Consider the following 23,120-nt stretch of genomic DNA (forward strand, 5'->3'; position numbering starts at 1 on the left):
GTTTGGTTGATTTATAGTTGGTATTTGTATTTTTATAGCAATAATCGTAATGATAAGCTTTATATTGCTACACAAACCTTATTATGTGTAAGGATGATTTCATGAAAAAATGCTAACATTGTTTTTATTTTTTGTTTTGGTTTTAGCATTTGAATACAATGATTTTAAACACAAAGGTGCCTCTTTGTATAACTATAGGCACAGTGTGTTTTCTACAAATTACACAGTGTGTTTTCTACAAATGCTACCTCTTTGTATAGCTATAGGCAATATATATATATATATATATATATATATATATATATATATATATATATATATATATATATATATATATATATAATATATATATATATATATATATATATATATATATATATATATATATATATATATATAGTGTGTCATTGATCTTTTAGGTATATTTCAAAAAATAGATTGACAGAGATAGCTCCGGGAAGGTTTTCGGACCTGGTTAATCTCAAAAATCTGTAAGTAGCACAATTTATATTGTTTAATGGAACATTTTCTGATATATTATAAAAGCATATCGGCACTAAAGGTAAACTTTCTCTTAAAAAATCCGAAACGAAAGGGTGTACATGTATATGCAATTAGAAAAAAAATGGCATTGCTGTCTTGATGTTTCTTTGAATTGCTTTTGACACGCTTAAATGGCCATAACTCTTATCACTTTTCATTCATTTGGCTGTAATCACATCAAGGTGTCACCATATTTAATTTAATCCACTTTCAATTTTAAACAAAAGTTCTTTGTAAGAATCGAAAAAAATATCAAAAAGGCAAGCTAAGGATTGAACTAATGTCGTTGAATGCGACGTGATTTTGAAGAGTGTAAAACTAAAAGTAAGAATTTTTGTATGATTATTGAAGAGTGTGATAGGTAATAAAAATATTATGATATATACTGAATTTGACTACTGAATGTTCCATCTACCTAATCAATACATAGGACTCACGGGGGTGTCAACAGAGGATGCTTACTCCTCCTAGGCACGTGATCCCACCTCTGGATTTTCCAGGGGTCTGTTATTTATGCCCTCTTCACAGAGTTGTGCTGTTTATAGAATTTTTGAGATCTATCACTGTTCACTGTTCATTATCTTCACCCTTTTCACAATAAAAAATATTTATTGTTATATGATTTTTGAAAAAGTGTAATTTTTAAGATTATAAAAGTATTAATTGTGGTATAATTTTTGAAGATTGTAAAAGATAATGAATTTATTAATTATAGAATGTTTTTTGAAGAGTGTAAAAGATAATAAAAGTATTAAAGGTAATACGATTTTTGAAGAGTGTAAGAAATACGTGTAACAAGCAAATTCAAAGAATTGTAATCCCCTCGCTTTCGGTGTCTTAGTGGATGGGATGCCATTATTTATGGCATATTGTAACTGTCTTGTTTGTGTGTCTTGTCGTCATACAAAAAGACATAAATTATTGAATTAATAACAGTTATGACAAAGATTATAGCTTCTTAAAACTACAGTGTACTTCAAACTTCAAGATCAAAGTCATGAAGTCAAATATCGTAATGCATCTGAAATGTCTTGTCACAAGTAATTCACATGTGAAAAAATATGAAAGCTCTGTCTCTTATGGAGCGTAAAGGTTATGGTCAATTTTTGAAGTAGTTCAAACTTCTAGGTCTAGGTCATGAAGTCAAAAATGATATACTTTTCTGAAAGGTGCTGACATAGGCAATGTACATGTAGAAATATGAAAACCCTATCTTCTCTTATTCAAATGTTATTACAAATGTAAAATTAATTTGAAAAAAGAGCATATGTTAAACATTAAGGTCAGGATCACGAGGAAAAAAACAGAGTATACAATTGGAAAGGTCTTGAAACAAGTAATGCACATGTCAAATGTAATTGCTATATCTACTCTCAATCAAAATTTATCAGCAATATTAACAATTGGTATGACCAAGGTTAAAGTTTTTGTTACAGACGGACAGACTGACAGACAGACTGACAGACGAATGAGATATAATGTTCCCTCGCTTTTGCGAAAGCGGGGGACAATAAAAGTATTAATTCGCAGATCGAATTACTAGTATTTCTGACCATATCTCCGTCCTTGCATTTCATGGGACAACTGTTTAAAAATACCCACACAAAAATTATTCTGTGAAAAGAACAAAGGGGCAATAACCTAACAAGAATGCAATTTTCCCCTTATATACATATACTTTTTGTGGTTAGAATCGGTACCTTAATTAGAATGACTTGTACGTAATACTATAAACCAGTGTAAACCAACGGTTTTTTTTCTTCATAAATTTCATGAATCCTGTCCGTTTTTTTTAAAGACAATTAAGACGCATTTACAAATAAAATACTGAAGGCAAAGGTTAAAAACATTTTATGTAAGTTTACAAATTTTCGTCCAAATTATTTATTTTAGTGTCCAGCTTCATTTCTGATGTTTAATGATAAAACATGAAATTTTCTAAACGGTATAGAAATAACTTACTTACATAAGCTTCAATATTGATTTGGCATACACTGATATATGGTACATATAGTATATATAATTACCAAATCAGCTATTCCCATTATCAACTATATATCTTTAATCAGTGTTAATTTTTGAAATTACCTCGCTTAGGATAAATAAGCAAACAAAAAATCGATGTATGGGTTGGTATATAATTATATATATATATATATCCCATGTTTACCCCTTTATCCCGTGGATATGACTCATTGGATAATTTTTTCATAATCCACAGTTGTGACGTCACAATGGTTTTTGCGTTAGCGCGATGAAGTAAAATAAAGTGGAGTCCTATATAAAACAATGTAAAACATTGGTTGTGAAGTATTAAACATGGGAAAAAAAGAATCTCCCATGATTTGTAGTTGGATATGACTTTTATCCAACTCGTTGTGTGTTTTTATCATCTCGCCATAAAAAACACACAACTCGTTGGATAAAAATCATATCCAACTACAAATCATGGGAGATCCTATATATATATATATATATATATATATATATATATATATATATATATATATATATATATATATATATATATATATGATTGATTTTGAATAGAAATGACACAAATACCAAATTCCCAAAGTATTAAAAATTGTTTACTAAGTATTCTTTGGTGTTTGGATTTGAGAATATGTGCCATTTTCTATATAAATCTATACATGTACAAATTTTTGCACATATGACATTATTATAAAATCTTACATAATATATGCATTCAAATAATATAATTGTTTGAATTATCAACAAAGCTTAAAGTTTGCATCATCTGTCCTTAAAATGTCTTTATTGTTATTTGTATAGAGATTTGTCAAACAATAAGATAACACACATAGCGACAGGAGCATTCTCTGGTCTCAAAAATCTTGAAAAACTGTAAGTATTTTTAAGAATATTTCATTATTTTGTTTTTTACTCGCTAAATTGTTTCAAATTAAAAGATGTTTTTTCTCAATAAGAATTCATATCTTATTACAAATAATTATCTGATAGCAATCATTTCTTATCAAGTTAACCAATGCAATCTATGTGCTTTAGATTTGTTCAAGTGACATCTATGGATTTTTGATAATAATCTGTGCTTGCTGATTGCAAAATGAAATATGGAGACAACGAACAGTATTTAATCTCTGAGTTCATTAAGACAATACAAATCGGGAGCAGAGCAAACATGAACCCCAGAGGTGGGATCAGGAGCCGTGAAGGAGTGAGAATCCTCTGCCGACCGGTCACACCCGACGTGTGCTCCTTGTCATGGTCGGGAAAACGGAAAAATCCGTAGACAATTCAGTTTGTAAATAATGGCCTAACAATTACTAAGAAAAACGCCAGTCAACATTTGACTTAATGATAGGTTGTATTTGCTGACAAGTTCATTATATCGACCATTAAACTAGCAAAATGATGACTTCTAACGAGACTGTTGATATCCTTGTTTCATCAAATTATTTGTCAGTAGTTGCCTCGTTTTAGAAATTGTTCATACGTAGAGCATGCTCTTGCGTATCGAATCAACTGGGAGACAAAAACCCCATATGCAGGTGATAAGGGTATATTGCTACATAAGTTAAGGAAGTTGACGATTGAAAAATTGAAATCACCATATTCATTATAAAGCTTTGTTGTTAGGTTACCATTTAAGTCTTTTCCTAGTAAAATATCCAAATATGAAACAGATGTATCAGACTCTGTGATATTCTTTATTTCAAAACAGAGATATGGACATGTTTACTTAAATCAAAAGTTGAAACCCTAAGGCTTTAAATAGGTAGTAACTGTTCAATAACTTAAATCTCGTAAGATTTTAGAAAAGACCTTGAAACCCGTAGAACCCTTAGGTAGTAAAATAAGGATCCCCTGTTTTGGTCTTTCTCCAAATTATCAACAGTTTTAAAGTATCCTCAGAAAGACCCCCATTTTTTTTAAAATCAACTTTTGCCTAGCAAATCTCGATGTATAAAATGATCTATTGATCGAACCTAGTTTGAGGGCCTTCTGAGATCTGATGCGAAAGTGAGGTCCTTGGTACCATGGGGCAGACTATAGCAGATAAAACCTTCTGTAATGTCCGGGATCCGACCGAGAGTTGATTTTAGAGTCTTGAAATAATTAAAAGTTTTACCTGTTGAGAGTTTTGTTTGTTTGTTGTGCATCCCTTCAAGAATTTGTTCAATCATGGTTGGATGCCGCCACTTGCTGCTGAAAGGCTGCAAGTTAGACCTGTATTAGACGCTTTTTGTCGATGAGCAGTGATGAATTTTTTTTTTGGCCAGAACAGTTGAGTAACTAGGTAGAAATAGAGTCTGGACTAATTTCTCAGAGTGTCAGAGTCACTGATAATGAATGCTGGTTTTACTTAAATATTTGTGCTTCATACGTTTTTAGTCAATACCTCTCAGCTAAATTACATTGTCCGTATTGAATTTTTTAATTGTTTTTTGTAGTTATCTGACAAGAAACAAGATAATGCAGACATCCTCGTTTTCTGACATGGTTCGTTTAAAGAAATTGTAAGTACATAATACATAAAATATTAAATTACCTTCACAGTATATAAGTAACAGTAAATCTGCTGTATTTCAATTTATCCCATGTTTACCCCTTTATCCCGTGGATATGACTCATTGGATATTTTTTTCATATCCCACAGTTAAGTGCAGTTGTGATGTCACAATGGTTTATGCGTTAGCGTGAAGAAGTAAAATAAAGTGGAGTCCTATATAAAACAGTGTAAAACATTGGTTGAGAAGTATTAAACATGGGATAAAAAGAATCTCCCATGATTTGTGGTTGGATATGTCTTTAATCCAACTCGTTGTGTGTTTTTGTCCCCTCGCCAAGGCTCGGGGATAAAAAAAACACACAACTCGTTGGATAAAAATCATATCCAACCACAAATCATGGGAGATCCTAATATATGTATGTTATATTAAACTTGGAATTTAAGCAGATAATCTAACATGTCAACAAGAAAACCAGTGTTAAGGTATGTACACTTGTAAGCTATAAACTACGTTTGCTGTCATTTAAAGTAACTGAATTGACGTGTTTCAGCCTGGATTGGTTTTTATAGATGTAACTTAATTTCTGGTAATATTTTCAATGGATCTTAAATGTTTGTCAGGTTCGAAGATCAGGTGGTTAATATACCTTCTTCCTGGATGTGTTTGGGATAGTTCAAACTTACATCTAAAATACCACTCTTTTACTTTTCTGGTGGCATTTATGAAATGTGATAAATATTCATAAATTTATGGATATGTAAAACGAGATATTGTAGCACATGACTATAGACATTATATAGTGTTTTGTTAGTGACTTACTCAATTTTGACCGTGCTCCGTGACCCAATTTTCGCAGATTTGAATTTCAAATAACTTTGATTATCGTGGTATATTTGAATTTTTTTTATTCATTACGTTAAGTAAAAACGTTATGGCAAAAGTCTACGTATTTTTGAATGAAGGTCGTATATGAAATTTACTAACCCGAAATTACAAATTACATACATTACAGTGGAATCAGCAAAATTTGTGGGAGTCAATTCTCGTGGATTGCTAAATTTTTTCTTGAGAACGTAATTTCGTGTATTTACTCATATCTACAAAAAGAAACCTGACTTTGAAATCCCGGTATATTAATTCGTGGAGGATGTTAATTCGAGTATGAGAGGTACCCACGAATTCCACAAATATTGAGCCACCACGAAATCTAATGATTCTACAGTATTACTGTTAATAGCTATACATGTACATGTATTATCTTGAGATTCTTTGAAACTGCATTTGGAGGTTTGGTTTAATTTAAAACAACGGTTGCAGGTATATCTAAGAAGCCTCATTACGAGACAGATATGGACATTAAAAAGCGTGGATCATTGCTATACTGATCTTTGTTTTCCACTAAAAACGAAATAAAAATGTAGTGTTCTATATAGCACATTATCAGTAAGGTCATCTGTAAAAAAAATGTTTGGTTGCCCTCTCCCGACCGACTGGCTAGAAATAGCCCGACTGAAAACTTTTTTAACTCCTAAAAGCAATTATTTTTATATGTATTCTGGACAACAGATTTGAAAAATTTAGTATTGAAATTGAAATTTTCTGAGAAAAAAATTCTTAACTTCCTACTTACCGACCCAATTTTTTCATTCCGAGTCGGGAGAGGGCAAACAAACATTATTTTAAGGTTGGCCTAACCATTTCGTTCTTTTATTTTGTTTATTGTTAATTACTTCTTTTTTCAGTTTATCAGAGAATTTCAATTAGTAATTCAGTAAAGGTAAAACTTTAAGGATTTTTACCTTTACAATTCAAAAATAAATTTTGTTAATTATCAAGGTTTCTTACCAACAACAAGATAACACAAATAGAACAAACAACGTTTGCCAACCTCAAGCGTCTAAGGGAATTGTAAGTTGTATATATGCACAAATATAATATAATAAAATACGCCATTTTATATATATATATATATATATATATATATATATATATATATATATATATATATATATATATATATATATATATATATATATATATATATATATATATATATATTTCTTTTACAAATATTATATTTATGATACAAAAAGAAATTGATCTATTTTAAATTTTCTACAGGTAAGCATATGGATTTGTCTTCCTTTATCTCTTTCTTTCTTACATGTGAATTCTTACAAGATGAATTTGTCATTTTTAAAATTTGTTGTTGTATAAAACCCAAAATATCTTCAAATGTATGTCTTTGGCGCATGCTTAAGTCTGTGTAATTTTCCTTCTTCAATGAGTTTCTTACAATTCAAGGCGTCTCTCCAAAAACAAGATAACAAAGATAGTGCCGCAGGCATTCTCTGACTTGGTTAAACTTGAAAAGCTGTAAGTATTATATAGTGCAGTATCAATGAAGTTCAGTAAAACTCGTTTTAGGAACTTATTGAGATAAGGAAATAACGGTTATAAGAAAGTTAGAACTTTTTCCAATTCTTGACCCCATAACACTTTCTTTAATGGATATAAAGAAATTCAGTAACTGAAAACTAAAAATTCCCCAGCACTTCCTTATAAGCAAGCTGTTGAATACACCAGTATGAGTTATGCAAACGTAACAAAAGTAAAAATCGAGTGTTTTACTGCACTTCTGATTATCTCTCACACTGTGACAGCATATCACTGTGATATTATTTTACACTGTGACAGAATACCACTTTTTATAAAATAAATAAATAAATAACAGTATTTCACTGTTGAAAGTGTAATAAAATACCAGTATGGCAAATTCAGAAAGAGTCCACACAAGGAAATATATATATATATATATATATATATATATATATATATATATATATATATATGTGTGTGTGTGTGTGTGTGTGTGTGTGTGTGTGTGTGTGTGTGTGCTATTGAATCTCGATGATGTTCTTGCATTTCAGGTTAGCATAATGGTATAACACAAGCTAAAAAATAGGGACTTTAAAAAAAGGTTCTCCATATAAAAAGCTGGAAGTTTTTGTTGTTATAAAATTGAAATTTTGAGGGTCTTTCCAAGCATACACTGTTTGTGATTATGTGTTTAATTGAAAGTTGTTTATTTGTTTTTATAGGTATCTGTACGAGAACAAAATAAAAGATATATTATCGACAACATTCTCGGCACTGGTCAAGTTAAAAGAGTTGTAAGTGTCACGCAGATATCAGAAACAGAAAAAAAATTTATTTACATGTCAACGAGTGATAAATACATTTTATTTCATAAGTTATAAATCTAGACACTTCTGGACGATTTCCTCTCTCTCTCTCTCTGTTATTGCAATGAAAGGAATTATACTGCTTAAAAACATTTTAACCGAATTTGCTTTTGTGAACTATTAGCACTGAATAGGAAAGAAAAAAAAGCTTTTGAGCGAAGGGTCAAACAGAAGATAAGATGAATGATATTTTGATTTATCCCATGTTTACCCCTTTATCCCGTGGATATGACTCATTGGATAATTTTTTCATAATCCACAGTTAAGTGCAGTTGTGACGTCACAATGGTTTTAGCGTTAGCGTGAAGAAGTAAAATAAAGTGGAGTCCTATATAAAACAGTGTAAAACATTGGTTGTGAAATATTAAACATGGGATAAAAAGAATCTCCCATGATTTGTAGTTGGATATGACTTTTATCCAACTCGTTGTGTGTTTTTATCCCCTCGCCAAGGCTCGGGGATAAAAAAAACACGCAACTCGTTGGATAAAAATCATATCCAACTACAAATCATGGGAGATCCTATATTTATAGAACGTAATTGTTCCTCTTTGGCACGAATAGCATCCTTAATACAAGTATGTATGCTATGAACAGAACTTTTTGGGAATTGAGAACCATTCTTGCTAAAGAGTGCTTTCACATTTCTTTTAGATTATAAGTTGTTGGCAGGATTTGAGTAAGGACCGGTCTTCTTTATTGACCTCAATGTTTTTTATTTGGGGTTGAATCAGGATTGTTTAAGGACAACAAAATCTTACAGCTAGAAACTACATTTCGTTTGAGAAACTCTCTTGTGATTTCTGAGTTATGGCTTGTTGCTACATAACACATGCATATTGTTTTGTATGCTGCATAAGCATATATATATATATATATATATATATATATATATATATATATATATATATATATATATAAGTAATTTAGGGAATTTTAGGATAGAAAATGAGGAAATCGGTAAAAAAGAAACATGTCAATGGCTAAAAACGACATAATCATCAGTCACGAATAAAAAAACCCCATAAATTTACCCTATCTTGTTACGCCTTCGCTTAGTTATAATATATTTATTTCCAAAATGTGGATTTAATTAGTTCACAAAGCATGTTAGGATAGGAAGTTTTCTGAGCTGTATGTATTAAAATTACATATTTCCTCACTATTAATATCGTCAATTGAAAAAAAAAAGAAATAACTTAAAATTTTGAGTTTTCCATATATGCTTGAAATCTGTAAAATAACCTCCACCGGTCCCCTCATTCATTCAGCATTGCTTCATAGCTGATAAAAGGTTCTGCAAATTATTGTATTATGTTTTGTTGAATCGGATGATTTCTACTCATGACTTTTTTTTTTTATTCAAGATCACTTTCTGACAACAATATTGTGGAGATAGCAACAACAGCATTTTCAAATCTCAAAAATCTTGAATCCCTGTAAGTATTTTATATATATATATATATATATATATATATATATATATATATATATATATATATATATATATATATATATATATATATATACAATCTAATTAAAATTAGATGTTCCGAATCCGCTACCGCTTCTCAAACAATCTATTTAAAATTAGATGTTCCGAATCCGCTACCGCTTCTCAAACATCTAACAACATCCCATTCGGGGTCACGTCAGAGCGACCTTTCGATTATGAATAAACATAAAAATTTTGGCCAATCAGATTCAACCTTCTGTATTCAATTCTAAAATTAGTTCCACGGCTACATGATGCTCAGTAGACTGTCTTGAATTAAAGTAATTTTGGTATAAATTGAACGTATAGTCCGCCAATCTGGCATTCTTACCTGAATAACGCAAACGAAAATGCACAAACTACTATTAATATATCCCGCACGTCACATTTATATAGCACGGTCTTTACCATGCATATTTGTTTACTACGAAACCTCTCGGGCGTTTAGGTTTGGCAGTAAAAAAAAGAAACGCATCCGAACTATAAGCCAAGATTTCGACGACGGCGATTTCATTGGGTAATCGAAAGGTCGCTCTGACGTGACCCCAAATGGTTTGAGAAGCGACAGCGGATTCTGAACATCTAATTTTAATTAGATTGATATATATATATATATATATATATATATATATATATATATATATATATATATATATATATATATATATATATATATATATATATATATATATATATATATAACCGCGAAGCGGTTTATAAAAAAGCGTAAAGTGTTCCAACCCAGTTTATACCGTATAAATTGGGTTGCTATTAAATTCATTCCTGATAATTTAATTTTCATTCATTCGGTGTAAGAAAAAAAAACAATTGTCCTTAAAAATGACTTCAATTTGTACAAAATTTGAATGTAACGTCAGGCGGATCGATACGTTTTTGACGCAAGTCATTGTGACGTATGCAACCCATTTTATACGACATAAAGTAAATTTTTTATCCAATCAAATACAGCGTTACAACCAGAATTAAATTATTTCATATATATATATACAGAACAGTTGCATTCACTCAGAATTCGAGAGATAACTTTATATAAATCATTTTTATACCATATTTGAAGGGATCTTTCCATCAACAATATTACAAAGACAGAATGGCTGGCGTCTTCTGGTATGAAGAAGCTTGAAAAAATGTAAGTATGGTATATTTTAATTGACAGCGGGTAATTTTGATTCAGTAAATATTTTCAATAAATAAAATTTCGAAAACCATTCAAAATAGTATCAATGCATCTCTTGTAACGTTAGATAAATTCTCGAATATATTCAATTTAGGTTAAGATCCAAAATAAAAGTTAAATATTCTTATTCCGCTCTTAATTGTTTGCAATTGATTTGTAGACCTTTAGGCATATACAGCGAAAGTTCTAAGAACCAGTAAAATCTTTCCCCCTCCCCGGAAAACTGGCTCTAGAGTAGGATCCCTCCCCCCCCGGAAAATAGGCTCTAGAGTAGGATTTCCCCTACGAAAATCCCAATTATATTCAATTTTCCGGGGGAAATCCTACTCTGTGCAATAATTATAGAGTGCGATTTCCCCAAGAGCCAATCCCCCCAATAAAATATCATGGCTGTACTTATGCATGAGGAGGAAGGGAAAGACATATTGTTACAAGTGTCCCTTCTTCAAAATGGCGACCAGTTCCATTGAAACATACGAAGTTTGTTTGTTTGTTTGTTTATTGTTTAACATCCCTCTCTAGAACTTTTCACTCATATGGAGAGGCCACCACTTGCCGATGGAGAGCTACAAATTTTGACCAATACTCCGCACTTAGGGCCATTGAGCAGTGAGGGATCTTTTTCGTGGCAGCACCTACTGCGACACGGGACTTCGGTTTATACGATCTCATCCGAAGGACCGGTCTCCAGGTCCCACAGTGGGATTCGAACCCGCGACGTACGGATCAACTCCTTATTCCGCGACTCTAGAGCGAACGCTCTAACAACTGCGCCACGCGGCGACGAACCATATACGAAGTAAGAAAAATGAAATCTTGTTTCTAAAAAAAAATAGTACAATGTAATCGATTGGAAAAAATTTAACTGTTTCATAGAAACAAAAAGTAATTTTATATTAGATGAATTTTTTCGCCAGTTGTATTTCAAACGGCATGTACGTACATAATGTTGATGTGCAATTCTGGTGTTAAGAATTCATGGATCTAAAAATGGGTCATCTATTTCTAAAAATTTGAAAAACTTATGGAGATTATTTGCTCTCTGCTTTCAAATCCAATATATATATATATATATATATATATATATATATATATATATATATATATATATATATATATATATATATATATATATATATATATATATATATATATATAAAACCAATATTACATTGCTGGGATCACATACTTATGCTTAGTCTTGCAAAATCTGTGTTTCTTGTATTGTTGTGTTTATTGTTTTGGCTTTTTCCCCTTTGAAGAACTACTCGATCTAAATACTCACTAAATGGCACGTTTGTTTGTTGTTTAACATCCCTCTCAGAATATTTCACTCATATGGAGACTCCACCATTTGCCGGTGGAGGGCTGCAAATTAAATTTATACCTAAACTGGGCACTTAGAGCCATTGAGCAGTGAAAGATCTTTTTCGTGCCAACACCTACTGCCACAGGGACCTCGGTTTATACGATCATCCGAAGGACCGGTCTCCACGTCCCGCAGTAATTTCGAATCCGCGATGTATGGATCAGCTCCTTACTCCGCGACTTTAGAGCAGACGCTCTAATACTGCTCCACGCGGGCGACCAAAGTGGCACGTTGAACCCATCAATAACATAAATTTTAGAATTTTCCCACACAGTCTTTGTAAAACGGATGGATCCATAGATGAAATAATGTGCCTTTAGGGGGCAAGCAAATTATCAAATCACTATAATTTTAACATTAGTGGGCAAACACGTACTGCTGCACCGAAAGAGGTGTTGAGACATCGAGTCTTAAGATTTTTTTGAGTGATTAATTTTACAATTTCCCAAGAAGCAAAATTTTGTATTGAGACTCAATAATTTAAACAATATATTTTTTTGAATTCATACTAAATTCGACAATCCTTGAGTCGAAAACACTCATATTTTCATAAAAGAATCAGTTGACTTTCATGTAAACTTTTAGCCAAATTTTAAGCATTGATAAAAGAGGGGAAATCCTATTCTGATAAAGAAAGAGGGGGAAATTTTGGGTCTAGTGTGAGATCTCCCCTCGGGGGAAAATCCAACTCCAGAGTACATATTCCCGGGGGGGGGGGGGGCTGGCTATGGGGGAAATCCTACTTTACAATTCTCTAGATCTGAAAACCAACACCCTCTCAAAGTCGGCCGATATAATTGTTAATGCCCCTGCAAGCACTCTCATTTCTTTTAGACCTCGAAAAAACCAGCAACTCATCTAATCCGGCCAAGTGATCTGGTCCGAAAGAATGAATGAATGCTGAAATCTTCACATTCGAAATGTTTGATGACTACTCGATAATTACATGTACTCTTAATCAGCGGGTAGTACATTTAAAGTTTCTTAACATTCTAATAATAAAAAAACGCATCACAATTAAAAAAAAATTGTAACCTTAGAAACAAAATTTGTAACCTTAGAAACAAAATTTGCTGAGATGTTCTATCAGTTCTCTTATATTGACATTTATTGGCTTATGATTGCAAGTGTTTTACGAAAGTTGGCTTTTTTTTCCAGGTCACTTTCCAAAAACAATATAAACAAAATAGCAACAGGAACATTTTCTGTTGGCCTGAATAATCTTAAAAGCTTGTAAGTATTGTTTTTATCATATAGAACTTTAGTAGCAAAATTGAAAGGCCATTTGCCCTTTGTCAAGATCGGATAAATCCGTATAGTCAGTTACACTTCATGCTCCTTGTTTATTTAATAAGTAATATTTCGTTAATTTATTGATTAACCGGTGTATATTTTATTTAAATCATGATCAACTTTGTTGTTTTTAAGGGTCCTGAATGACAACGGATTAACAGAGTTAGGCTCAGAATCTTTCTCCGGCCTCGTCAACTTAAAACAATTGTAAGTGCAGTGTTTTCAACAGTGTGTCATAATTTTCAGCAGATGAGTAAAAGCGTCTTTCTTTGCACAAATGTCAATTAATTTCAATAATTGTACATATTTTTCTTAAAGAAAAATTGAATTATTAACTGATTCAATTCCCGAAGTTTAATTTTAAGACTGATTTGTATTGTATAAGTATTCTTAAGGATTAAATGAGCAAATATTGTATGAACAACAAAGTGTTTCAAAGTAAATTACATAAAATATTGATAAATACTGGGAGAGAATCTGTAGCTTGCATTGAAATTTAGTATTTAATATTAATACAATAAGTATTTTGATAGCCTAGTAACCCATTTAATTGCTTATTTCTTTCCCTAATCCTCTCATCACTAAAAACGATTTGTCTTATCCTCCTTCAGTTAAGCATTAACCCTTATTTCCAATGATTAAAATATAGCCTTAACAGAAAAATCACGAAAATGGGTTGGAAAAAAATGATATCCAGTGTTATAATTATATTGCCAGCAGTATAAATTCGGTAATAAATACCATTTCAATTCTCTGATGCCATACATATATCCCATTTGAAGGTTGAAAGTTGACACACTTTAAACTCTAGTCTTTAAATTCCTGTATTTTATTTACATATCTGAATTTGAATTTCCTTTGCTTTTATGTTTAGATACCTCGGGAACAACAAGATATCTCATATAGAATCAGAGGCTTTTTCTGGCCTGGTTAATCTTGAATGGCTGTAAGTACTGTGCATATAAATACATACAACCATCTTTCGAAGAAAACAATTTTACAATGTAATTTGCATGCAAGACTTTTTTACCTTTCTTAAAGTACTTTGTAGGTTAATAACATTGTACATGTATCTCCAATGTGATTGAATGCTACACTGTACTTGGAAATAAGTAAATCCTTTATACATGTATTCATTTCTTTTTGGAGCATGAATGAATTGGTAGTTGATATAATTAACTGCAATTATTTGTTGAGTTTTGCTTTATAAAGGTAATTGAAAAAAAAACATGTTTTTATACATTAGTGTAATTAACATTACTGTTTAAAATATTATTTTATTGTGATGTGTAGGTATCTGGCTGCAAATGAAATAACCCATGTACCATCCACAGTGTTTTCTGAACTAAGGAATCTTACAATTCTGTAAGTATTGCTAGTGCTAGGTTTTATGAAAATACTTCAAACAAAATACAAAGTTAACGAATAGTAACCATACTCAAAAGTCCATTGAAATAATACAAATTTGTAGCAAGACAAACACGGATCTCTAAAAATATCAGAGGCGGGTTCAGGTGCTTTGGCGGAGTAAGCATCCCCTGTCGATCGGTCACATCCGCCGTGTGCTCATTGTCCTGATGGGCCAACGGAAAAATCCGTAGACGATTCAGTGAAAATAATGGCCTAACAATTTGTATGAAAAACGTCAGTCAACAATCGACAATGATAAAAATACATTTGCTGACAAGGTTATTCTATCAAACATAGAATTTGTGAAGTGTTGGCTTTAAACGAGACTGCTGGTATTCTTGATTCATCAACTTATTTGTTAATAGCTTGCCTCATTTTAGAAATTGTTGGTACGTTTAGCGTGCTATTGCGTATCGAAACAACTGGGAGACACAAACTCCATATGCATGTGATAATGGTATACTGCTACATAAATAAGGAGGTTGACAGTAAAAAAGCTAGTCAACATGTTTATCATAAACTTTTGTTGTTAGGTTACCATAACATCTTTTTCTAGTAAAAATCCCAGAGTATCTATAATATTGTTGACATCAGTTCAATAATAGATATCTTTTGACTTCGCTACTGATTCAAGTTATAAATCTGATAAATACTACATTATTATTACAACTTAATGAAAATCTGGAAAACAATTTGTTATATCCTCTTTTTTGCTATTGAAGTAAGGCAGATTTGTATACATGATATTTGCACTTCAGTGAAATTGCTTTCAATATTTAAATTAGGGAAATTCACCTCAACAATCTTACAAAGATACCCCCCGAAGGCGTTTTCTAACCTGAATAAAATAAGAATAGTGTAAGTATTGTCAATATCCACAGTATATGCATCTTTGATTTGTCTAGTTTTTATTCAACATCAAATTATTTCCCTTTTCTTTAAAAGTTAGGACATAAATCTGTTTATATATATAAAAGGTTGTGAACTATTGAATATACATGATACGCAGAACAATTATCTTTTTATACCGAAATATAGGTTAAGAGGGCGAATTTCTTTCGTTTTGACATGTGAAAAAACGCATATAAAGATACCCAAAGTGTAAAGTTGATGCATTTAAATTGATTAAAGCATGAATAAATTTGGCTTGCATTCGTTTCTCGGACACATTAATAAATCTCAATTCTTTTGTTTCAAACTTACCATAATAATTTTGTTATTGATGTGATCATAATTATATTGTCGTAATATTTCCATGGATGTAAGTGCTATTTTGACTCCTAAACACTGCGATTTTAATCCAGAGAGTCATTTTGATAGATCTAGATTTGATAGATCGATCATAACAAGGAGCACACGGCGGGTGTGACCGGTCGGCAGGGGATGTTCACTCCTCCGTGGCACCTGATCCCACCTCTGATGTTTTCGGAGGTCCGTGTTTACTCTTCCTAATTGATATTGTTTTAATGGACTTAAAGCTTAAATTCTGTTTGTTATTTCCATATTTCATCTGGCACAGATTGAAGGAGAACTAAGATATACTGACTTGTAGCCCAATCTGACAATATTCGGGGGTTCATATCCGAGTTTCAGTCTTTTTTTTTCTTGGGACTTTTTAAGTTGTCACAAGTCAAGTCTATTCAACTTTTAGCTTAGGGTAAACTGATCAGCACTAAGTCCTGCTCAAAGACGTAGTAATATTTCTGAATATCTTTTTTAGGATCCCACATCATATATGTCTTTTTGGGCTACTGTTTTCTTTGGGCTTCTTGATATGAAATGTAATTTAGGTAAATGTTCCTTCAAGTTCTCATAATTCAGGAAATTTTTTTAATATATTTTTCCATCTTTCGTTGAGGAATTTGAGCAGGAACAAGATAAAACATAAAACACCAACAACGTTCTCCGCCCTAGGAAATCTCCGTGAATTGTAAGTACAGTGCTTATAATTTACAGTTGACAGTGCCTATTGACAGTTCTTACATTGTTGGTTTTATAAAGATTGACTTGAGCATGAATTTAAGAATAAGTATTTAGCAATACGTATTATAAAGTGAGTTAGTATCTCTTCTTAGACAATGAAGAATCGTACAGTGTATTTGTTTCAGCAACTTACTACGATATATTTAAATTAAATAAAATTTTATAAACTTAAATTGTGATAGACAGTTAAAAGTGATGTATATTATGATTAAATTAATAAAATTTACAACAGTAAAATAAAATTATTTATTCATAGAATAAAATTGATATTCCAAAGTGATGTTTTTACTCAAAAAAATTACTGTGAAATAAAACAAAACAAAACAAATCAGAAGTGTGGCAAAACTTGAGATTTTCTTCCCCTTCACGATGAGTATTATAAAAAAAATACTCCCTATTATAGGATAGCGAAAGTAGATAAACCATCCTGACACAGACTTCAACTGCTAAAATCCCTCCAGAATGTTGTTAAAATCCATTCATGTTTACAATTTTCAATCTCACAATCGCTCAAGTATTTCTCACTGACTACTGACTCTGGGATAACTTATTTTCCTTAGGGACCTCTCCTACAATGTAATAAGGCTGATTTTGCCACAAACGTTTTCTGGTCTCGTGACGTTGCCAGTCTTGTAAGTACTGTGTGGTAGTTTTTCAAAATGTAATCAGCATACCTGGTGTCCATTATTTTGAAATGTAATGCATTGAATTACAATTACATTAGAATTTATCCATTGCAGTTATCACTGCCATTACTTTCATTCAGAAAAGAAATTAATTCAAGTACAATTGCTTTGCATAAGTAATGAATAACATACACATTATATTTTAACTTATCATTTACCCATGCCTGGTGCCAAGATATGTTACATGAAACGTACTAACATATTAAATCATTTCAATTATAACGAATTTAATTATTGAGGATAGGGACCTAAAAAAACCACTTAATCATATTTCATCTTGTCTCAGAAAATATACTGACAGAATTTTAGATTAGAGAAATGATCATTTTTAGCATTATGATTCCAAACAGTTTTCCCTTCTTCAATTAAAAACACGACTTTCCTCGTCTTTAACTTTTGGAGTAGCCAAACTAGTTCAAAATTTGTTTAATGGACATTTGAGCTCGAATACTGTTGTTATCTCCACATATTTCAATTAATTTTAAATATTTTTTCGTATATATCAGTGTATTTACATATATTTTGATTTGTGAAGGGATCTCTCCTTCAACAAAATAACACGTCTTGTATCATCTGCATTCTCCGGATTGGATAATCTTGAAACCCTGTAAGTATATATAATGTACAAAACACAAAAAGAAAAATTAATACATGTGCCTATGTTTTAGAAAACTCATAATATTTGAATAACTTTTCTTCCCTGTTTTTATACCCCCTGCGAACGAAGTTTAAGGGGGGTATATTGGAATCAGCATGTCCGTCTGTCTATCTGTAGACGTATATTTGTCCGGAACTCTTCTCGGAGACTATTGCATGGATTTATCTGAACAATTGTACACATTATTCATCATATGAAGGTGTGCACCTGGTATTTTCATCATGATTGGATAATTTTTCTGCATTTTACAGATGTTCATTTTTTTCATTTTTATTGACAGTCATTTTGGGTTCATGTACGTTTGAGAAATAGAATCTGGAACTGCCAGTTGTTTCATCTATACAAAAATGTGAACTGCAGTTTAAAACCACTCACTGTTTTTAAAAAAATCACCAAGTATTAAAAGAAGTTTTTCGGTTGATATTCCCTACAAATCTAAGAGTCATGCAGTAACCTTATTAAAAAATGTTACATCAAGATTACACAGTTTTTTTCTCATTATATAAAACTTTGTAACAAATTTAAGCAAAAAATCTTTGTCTTTAACAGAATGACGAATGACATAAATATGCATTTTCTATTGTACTACAGACTCACAGTGCATTACACAGCAAATAGTGTAAACCCATCCTGTCCCTTAGGAGTAATGAGTGGGCATACATCCTATTAAAGATTATAATGTGTACAGTATGGGAAACTGTTAGAACATCACTAATCAAGCATGTGTAATCTAAATCTGGAAATTGGGCAGAAGAATTAAAGATCTCTGTTCTTTAACTCTCGTAATTGTAATTTATAGTCTGTCAAATTAAAATACATAGTAACAGGATGACCAGTCTTTTGTTTTTTAAAGTGAATTTGGTTATCGAGATTAATTAGATATTGTATGATATGATTTTTTTTTCAACAAACAATTTTCAAAGTATCATGTCTCACAAAGATGACAGATAGTTGCAATTTATTTTTTCAGTCTAATATAAAACAATATAACTATTAGTATTGATGTTTTATTAGGCTGTGCTTTAGTTTATCATTCATTAAAATAAATAACGAGCAATTATTTTCACTATAAATGTTTAAACAAATTGTGAGCACCTGTTAGATCCACAAAATATGTTAAGTGACTTGGCTCCTTTTCTGAAAAACTCAGCGGGGATATTTGTCCATTTTGGACAGGTCAAGTAGTTTTTAGCTCTACTGGTCAGAGACCAGAATAACTTATGCGATAGTAAGGTGTCCGTCGTCCGTCTAGCCGTTCGTCCGTCTGTAAACAATTTCTCAAAACGCCACTCCTCCTACAGTTTTGGTTTGATTTCAATATAACTTGGCACAAAAGTAGACTACACTAAGATACATAATTCTGTATATCGGTTTTGGATTTCGATGAACTGTGTTGCCATGGTTACTAACAATAGAGATTTCTGGGAAATACATTCAAAACGCTACTCCTCCTATAGTTATGGTCTGATATTAATATAACTTGGCACACAAGTAGACTACACTAAGATACATAATTCTGTATATCGGTTTTGGATTTCGATGAACTGTGTTGCCATGGTTACTAAAAAATAGAAATTTCCTTGAAATACTTTCAAAACGCTACTCCTCCTACACTTTTGGTCTGATTTCAGTATAACATGGCATCCAAGTAGACTTCTGAGAAACATAATTGTCGTTATTGTTTTTTGATTTAGTTGAATGAGGTTGCCATGGTTACTTAAATCGAAATTTCTGTAAAATTGTTTTAAAAGGCTACTCCTCCTACAGTTTTAGTCTGATTGCAATAAATCTTGCCACAAAAGAGACTAAACCAAGGATCATTATTCTATTTATTGCTGTTGCAAAGTTTCAAGTTCAAGTGCTGCTTTTATCTTCCTTTATAAGTACAACCAGTAGAGCTACAGTCTTGTCAGAGACTTCTGGTTTTCCTATTCTATGCAAAGAATTGCTTTCTGTGTTTTGTCTAGAACTTTATCCAGTAATATGATAAAAGAGATGGAACCAGGGACCTTCACTGGCTTAAAAAATATTAAAAAGCTGTAAGTATTTACATATTGAGCTGAAACTTTAGAACCATTAGTGTCTGAGTACTTAGGTTTTATCAAGTATAGATTTAAATGAAAAATAAAATAGAAAACTTTTCTAGTATATGTTCGATATTCTTGGAAATTTAATTGTTTATCAAAATTCTTTTAGTGCTATATATCTTGCTTATGTACATGTACATAAATGTAATTTACTAGTTTCAATTAACATTGTTTTTAGGTCACCTAAGTCACTCAGGTGACCTATTGCTATCTCTTTTCGTCCGTCGTCGTGCGTTGTCCGTCGTTTGTAAACTTTTGAACATTTTCAGCTTCTTCTCTGGAACCAGTGAACCAGTTTCAACCAATTTTGGCATATAGCATGGGTTAAGGGGAACAAAAATTGTGAAATTCTTGGCCCCTGCCCCCCTGGGGCCTGAGAGGTGGGGCCAAAACCATCAGAATAAATGCAATCTTTAAAAATCTTCTTCTTTACTCCTGGACATCAAGCAGTCAAACTGTTGGCATAATTGTAATAAGCATTGAGCCCTCTATGTAAATTTTGAAATTCATGGCCCCAGAGTTAGGGGTTCTGGTGCTAGGGCGGGGCTCTGTTGACTATATAGTGAAAATGCACTATTCCTGAAAAAATTCTCCTCTGCTCCTGGGTATTCAGGAAACAAACTAAATGCATTATTATGATGAGCAAGGATGCGTCTTCCAAAATTGTGAATTTCATGGCCCCTGGGTCAGGGGTTCAGGTGTTAGGGTGGGGTTCTAATGATTATACAGTGAAAATGCATTAATACTTTGAAAATCTTCTTCTCTACTCCTGGGTATTAAACAAAATAACTGAGTTCATAGTTATGATAAGCAAGGATGCCTCTTCCAAAATAATGAATTTTATGGCCCCTGGGTTAGGGGTTCTGGTATTAGGGTGGGGCTCTATTGATTATATGGTGAAAATGCATTAATACTCTGAAAATCTTCTTCTCTGCTCCTGGGTATTAAACAAACTGAGTACATAGTTATGATGAGTAAGGATGCCTCTTCCAAAATTATGAATTTCATGGCTTCTGTGTTAGGGGTTCTGGTGTTAGGATGGAGCTCTATTGATAATATAGTGAAAATCATTAATACCTTGAAAATCTTCTTCTATGCTCCTGGGTAATAAACAAACTAACTGAGTACATAGTAATGATGAGCAAGGATGCCTCTTCCAAAATTGTGAATTTCATGGCCTCTGGGTCAGGGGTTCTAGTGTTAGGGCGGGGCTCTATTGATTATGTAGTGAAAATGCATTAATACTTTGAAAATCTTCTTATCTGCCCCTGGAGATTATTTTAACAAACTAATTGCATGATTATGGTAGGCAATGATGCCTCTTCCAAAATTGTGACATATATTCCCCAAGGGTCAGGGGTTCTGGTGGAAGGGGGGTTCTATTGATTATATAGTGAAAAGGCATAATATCTTCGAAAATGTTCTCTTCTGCTTCTGGTTATAAAGCAAAGGAACTAAGTGTATAGCTATGATGAGCAGGAGTGCTTCATTCAGAACTTTGAGTTTCATTGCTCCTGTGTCATATGTTCTGGTGTAAGCATGGTAAGGATGGGGCTCTATTGATAATATAATGATAATGCATTAATTCTATTAATTAATCATGTCTGCTCCTTAGTGTTGAGCAGATAAACAAAATGCATAGTTATAATGAATAAGGGTGCTTCTAACAGAAATTTAAAATCTTATGGTCCCATTCCAGGGTCAGGGGTTCTGGCATTATCGGGGGGGGGGGGGTATTGATAATAGTGGAAATGTGTTAATTCTTTAAGTGCATAGTTATGATGCTGGGGGTAACTCTTCCAAATTTGTAAATTTCTTGACCCTGGGTCATGGGTTCTGGTAGGGCTTTGTTGAATCTGTAGTGAAAATGTATTATACATGTGAAATTCTTCTCTGCTTCTGGGCATATCAAAGGCAAACTGAGTAAAAGTTTTAATAAGCAAGGGTATTTTTACCAGATTTTGATTTGATCAAGCAATCAGGTCCTGGGCAGGACTCTATTAATATTTATTGTACTGAGAGAAGTTATTACCCTTTTCCATTCACCTTTGATAATTAATCACTGTAAATAATGTATTTGAAAGGTTTAAAATAGAATAAGAGAATTATGCTAGAATTTTTATTTTATGATACAAAAAGTACTTTCTTAGTTTTTATGATCAGGTAGACCTGTAAATAATAGATAAATAAAGATGAAACAAAAATATCTTATTAAATGTTCTTCAAAGACCAAGAGAGGTCAATGCGAGAGGTTATATTATGGCGTTAAAGATAGTACAGAAGCACTAATAGTTTGTTAACTGTCTGCATGGTGATAGTGATGAGAGGGGGACAGATTAGAACTTAATTTATGAGTTGTTACTGAATATTAGAACAATTATTTTGTTGATCCTGATCTTCCTACTTCTCTTGCTTTTGGGCAACAAAGCTTCGTCTTTCAGTTGATTTTATACTCTATGATCCTCTCAATTGTTGTATTATACTCAGGTGACCGTTAAGGCCCTTGGGCCTCTTGTTCTATCATATTTAGAGATCTTTACAACAACAGTATAATAGAGATAACTCCATCAATGTTTTCTTCTGGCTTAACAAAACTGGAAATTCTGTAAGTATTTTATACACGCAAAAGTATTAGCTAATATTTTAATGAAGCGATG

General features: G+C 32.1%; 1 protein-coding gene across 1 annotated transcript in view; it reads left to right on the plus strand.

Moving 5' to 3' along the window:
- LOC133187604 (leucine-rich repeat-containing protein 15-like) overlaps positions 1 to 23,120 on the plus strand; it is a 36,401-nt gene that overhangs the window by 10,368 nt on the left and 2,913 nt on the right. The window contains exons 6-21 of the mRNA XM_061323024.1: positions 420 to 491; positions 3,340 to 3,411; positions 4,980 to 5,045; positions 6,876 to 6,947; positions 7,344 to 7,415; positions 9,652 to 9,723; positions 10,858 to 10,929; positions 13,505 to 13,579; positions 13,775 to 13,846; positions 14,514 to 14,585; positions 14,933 to 15,004; positions 16,908 to 16,979; positions 17,593 to 17,664; positions 18,254 to 18,325; positions 20,344 to 20,415; positions 22,994 to 23,068. Of these exons, the coding sequence (XP_061179008.1) occupies positions 420 to 491; positions 3,340 to 3,411; positions 4,980 to 5,045; positions 6,876 to 6,947; positions 7,344 to 7,415; positions 9,652 to 9,723; positions 10,858 to 10,929; positions 13,505 to 13,579; positions 13,775 to 13,846; positions 14,514 to 14,585; positions 14,933 to 15,004; positions 16,908 to 16,979; positions 17,593 to 17,664; positions 18,254 to 18,325; positions 20,344 to 20,415; positions 22,994 to 23,068 (1,152 nt within the window). The remainder of the gene's footprint in view (positions 1 to 419; positions 492 to 3,339; positions 3,412 to 4,979; positions 5,046 to 6,875; positions 6,948 to 7,343; positions 7,416 to 9,651; positions 9,724 to 10,857; positions 10,930 to 13,504; positions 13,580 to 13,774; positions 13,847 to 14,513; positions 14,586 to 14,932; positions 15,005 to 16,907; positions 16,980 to 17,592; positions 17,665 to 18,253; positions 18,326 to 20,343; positions 20,416 to 22,993; positions 23,069 to 23,120) is intronic.

This window comes from Saccostrea echinata, unplaced genomic scaffold (genome assembly GCF_033153115.1).
Source record: "Saccostrea echinata isolate AGI-Se365-2 ecotype Australia unplaced genomic scaffold, CSIRO_AGI_Sech_v1 ptg000015l, whole genome shotgun sequence".
Lineage (NCBI taxonomy): Eukaryota > Metazoa > Mollusca > Bivalvia > Ostreida > Ostreidae > Saccostrea > Saccostrea echinata.